The sequence below is a fragment of the Rhinichthys klamathensis genome, unplaced genomic scaffold (assembly GCF_029890125.1).
Source record: "Rhinichthys klamathensis goyatoka isolate OS25496 unplaced genomic scaffold, OSU_Roscu_1.1 h1tg000225l_1, whole genome shotgun sequence".
Taxonomy (NCBI): Eukaryota; Metazoa; Chordata; class Actinopteri; order Cypriniformes; family Leuciscidae; genus Rhinichthys; species Rhinichthys klamathensis.
The window spans coordinates 2,110,829-2,114,988 of record NW_026606749.1 but is presented as its reverse complement, the minus strand read 5'-3'; the positions used below and the strand labels follow the sequence as shown (position 1 = coordinate 2,114,988).

At 37.3% G+C, this 4,160-nt stretch overlaps 1 protein-coding gene across 1 annotated transcript; it reads left to right on the top strand.

Annotated features, from left to right (window-relative positions):
• The first annotated feature begins 239 nt into the window (after positions 1-239).
• On the top strand, positions 240-2,518 carry edn2 (endothelin 2). The gene is made up of 5 exons (XM_056264838.1): positions 240-379; positions 941-1,094; positions 1,371-1,484; positions 2,012-2,104; positions 2,208-2,518. Exons 1-5 carry the CDS (start codon positions 319-321, stop codon positions 2,293-2,295), a joined length of 510 nt encoding a protein of 169 aa, XP_056120813.1. The 5' UTR covers positions 240-318; the 3' UTR covers positions 2,296-2,518.
• The last annotated feature ends 1,642 nt before the right edge of the window (positions 2,519-4,160 follow it).

Genomic DNA, 4,160 nt, shown 5'->3' with positions numbered 1-4,160 from the left:
TTTCCTGTTTCTGTGACACTGACTTATCCAGGGGGAGTTCATGACATCACTCCCTGTTCCATACCTTTCTTTTAATCCCCCCACATCATACATGCTTTGAACCAATCAGGAGGCAGGAATATCTGGAATCACTGGGATAGTCAATGTTGAGTAACTGTGTTGGGCGGAGCGTTTGGTAGGATAAATGGAAGGCGGGCAGGTTGAGCTGAACACAAGCACCTGTTAGTCTCTCTCTTGAGCACTGTGGACTGCAGACACTGACTGAACATCAACACTCATCTGGATTTAACAGACGCGTTAAACTCTTGAGAAACTACAATGGCTTTCTCACTGCGGACTGCTGTCTTTATCTCAGTTACACTATGTGTGCTGCAGCAAGGTAAGATACTTCTACCTTTTTAAAGAAGAAGATTCAAAAGTGTTCTGTCCTCTTGTGTGGGTTACAAAAGTGTGAGCTGTGCACTTTCGGTTTCAAAAAGGTTAGATTAATTATACATTTCAGTTGTTTTAGCTTGACAGCAATAATATTTTATGGAGCTTAGATGGAGATTTTTCTTCTCAGATTTTTGAATTGAGTGGAGAAATGTCCCCACTAATCAGATGTTATGATTAAATTGTCATATATGTCAGTGTATTCTCTTGTACTTGACCTCACTGGTGGACATCAGCACAAAGATAACACAAAGATAAAGATAAGTGCAGCTGTCATTGCTCAGTGTTAAATCTATATAGAGTACATACTAGAATTTGTGCATTTATCTTTCCATGTAATTCATCTAATATAGAATAATATGAAATATTGTGCAGTTGGATCTGATCTGTACTTTTGTTGGTATACCTAATGTTGATTTGGTCATGTAAAAATAAGTGGATTTAGAGATTGCCGTATAGGTTACCAGAATGTGTGAATGTTTCTTCAAAGATTCTGTGTGTTTTCTAGGGTTTGGATATCCACTATCTGAACAGTCTGAAGCATCTGGCAATCCATCTGCTCTCAAACGGGTTCGTACCAAGCGCTGCTCCTGTAGCAGTTGGTTGGACAACGAGTGCATCTATTTCTGCCATTTGGACATCATCTGGGTCAACACACCAAGGTGAGTGTGTATATAAGATAAAATGAGGTACTTGATTTTTAATAGGTACTAAAGGATTTTCAAAAGACAACCAGTTGAATTCACCTTAAATTAACAAAAGCTTTTCTTCTCATTGTAAAACCCCAAAATATGACTGGTAAAATGGTCCCAGTGTAAAATTAGATCTAGAATATGTCATTTTGATAACATGTAGACACTGAAAAACATGAATTTATAACATCTTGTGTGCATTTTAATGAATTCTCTACTAATTATCTTCCTCTCATCTCACTACAGTAAGATAACCCCTTTTGGTCTGGGAAGTTCTCTTTCCCGTCGCCGGCGTTCCACTGGTCGTTGTGAATGTGCGAATCCCACTGATCGTACCTGCTCCAGTTTCTGTCACACCAGGTGAGGTCAGACTCCCGCACCTTCTAGTTCCACCCTGAAGATGAAATCAGATAGATACGTGTCATTTTGTCTGTCGCGGATGCCAGGCAGTCGTGTGTGACCAGCGGAGATGAGGGCAGTTTGTGTGGGAGGATTTACCAAGCTCTGATATGCATCCCTTTTTTGAGATAAAAGGAAATAAGGGAGTGAAAAAGAAACCATCTAATGACTAAAGTAGTAATGAGTCATGCAGGTCCCAAAATCAAAGGACAACTATTTTTGGACAAGTTTATTTTTATCAGAACAGTCCTGTGGTTGTTCAAGGACGGCATTGGCTAATGTCTTTGTCTGTATGTATTTGGGAGAGACATTTGGATTTGGATGCCAGAGCAAGTCATTGAAAAAAAGTTAAAATCTTTTATTTTATATATATACAAAGCATATTTTATACAATAGCATTACCAGTAAAAATTGGACACATTTGAATGACCAAACTTGAATGACTGGTGAATTTAGTGTCTGACCTTATTCTCAATTTTTACCTGCAGCTCAGAAAATCCAGATATGGAGATTGTGACCCAACTTGGTGACCAGTTAAATCACATGGGCAAAAGCAGTGATCCTCTACTGTCAACTCTCAGGTATATTTGCCATCAACATAAGCACTATTAGCATATGCTTTTGCTTCAATTAACACAAAATATCCTGCTTTGGGGCTAAACAATGTGTCATTTCCATTTGCAGGAAGGTGTTTAAAGACAACCTCATTACAGCGTCACGATCTGCTACACCCAAAAATAAATCCAGAGCCAGGAATCTCTTAATCAGTTAGAGCGAGATGAAACGACGGTCGTGTGAGCATTTGAACAAAACCAATCCTGGATGAGGAGGATGTGCCTTGTGTGAAGAGGGGGCAAACATGGTGGATTCTCTGAATTTAAAGATAGAACTGAATCCTGCGGCACAAACCCTCAGTTTCTTCAGTTGAGGTGGAGCAGAAACGACGGTTCGCCAGAGTACAAGGATGATTTAGGTGGTGAAAAGAAGAACAGATCACCCTCTGCACCAGTAAAACTGTGACATTTCCAAATGAGTGAGCTGAAATCTGAAAAATCGCTGAAATACTGCAACCATTTTTGCAGGAAGTTATGATGGGTTCCTTCTTGAAAAGACCACTATATATATATATATATATATATATATATATATATATATATATCAACGCATTCTCATCCTTTGGCGTCATATAGGTGACGCCATATGACATTTCGTCGAAATCTTACGCACATGGCATCCTTTAGCGTCAATATAACACGCACTGTTATGGGTAGGTTTAGGTCTGGGGTAGGGTACGGTTATGACGCCTTGGGATCTGCGTCTCATATTCACGCTAAACGATGCCATGTGCATTGGATTTAGACGAGCGTCACCAGTATGACGCCTTGGGTTCTGCGTCTAATATTGATGCTAAAGGATGCCATGTGCGTAAGATTTCAACGAAATGTACAAAGCGTCACATGTATGACGCCAAAGGATGAGAACGGGCATATATATAAACAAATAAAAACCCTTTTCCCTCAGACTGAAGGACTTTAGGTATAATCTCCATCCTTGACACTATTTTTTATTGTTTTATTTTAATATCCTTTATTTATTAGAGTTTTTCTCTGTATCAGAGCTTAATTTTATTATTTATTTATTTATTCATATATATATATATATTTATTTATTTAAATTTTATTTGGAAAATGAATGTGTCTGATGCTTTCTATGATCAACTGCTCAGGAAAGTGTCTAAATGAAGAAACAACTTAAAAGAAAAAAGCTGTAGCCGTGAGGAATGTTTATCTGTTTTCCTTTTTACGACTTTTCCTTCCCTCCATTTTTCCTCTTTTTTTTCCCCCCTTCGGTGAAGGCGGAAGTATTTATTGCATACTTTCAGTCGGGTGTTTTTATTGTTCAGATACCAGCAAGTTTCAATAGCTCAACACTTGCCAAAAAATGCTGTTATTGTTTTCCTAAATTACAAACCGGCTGCTACTGTCTGCTGGGTCCATTGTGTAAAAGACTTTAGTGCTACTGTAGTGTTCCCATTACTGTCTAAAAATACCCTGAATTAAATGGAATCTGTTAATGACTACATGTGTATTATTATTTACATGTACAGAGTTCTGACTATTGTAATACATTTAATTATCCTGCACCTGTTCTTGTTTTCTTCCTTATTCACAGATACTTGAATGTTTAAACTTGAATTGCTTACGTCCAGAAGTCAGTTAATTTATTTAATTTATTCAATGAAATCTATTTTTGTATCATTGTATCTATTAATAAACAAACAATACACTGTCAAACAACACAGAAGTCTTTATTGACTTATAGCAATTTTCTGAATTACATGGTCATTGGTTCACGTCCAGATGAGTAAAATATCACATTACACTCCTTGTTAAACGTTAAATTCCTCCACAATATACTCTAAATCCATCTTCTCATATACATCACACTTCACAAACCACAAAAACAGGGTAAATTTATGAAACATGCAACTTTTAAATGAAAAAAGGGCATTTTATGCAACCCTTTATATGTGAACCAAATGTGAAACCATGTGAGATATTTTAATGTTATGTCAGAGTCATATTTGTGGCTGATGCTTTAAGATCTCCTTGAAAAATGTTCATGCAGAACTTGAGT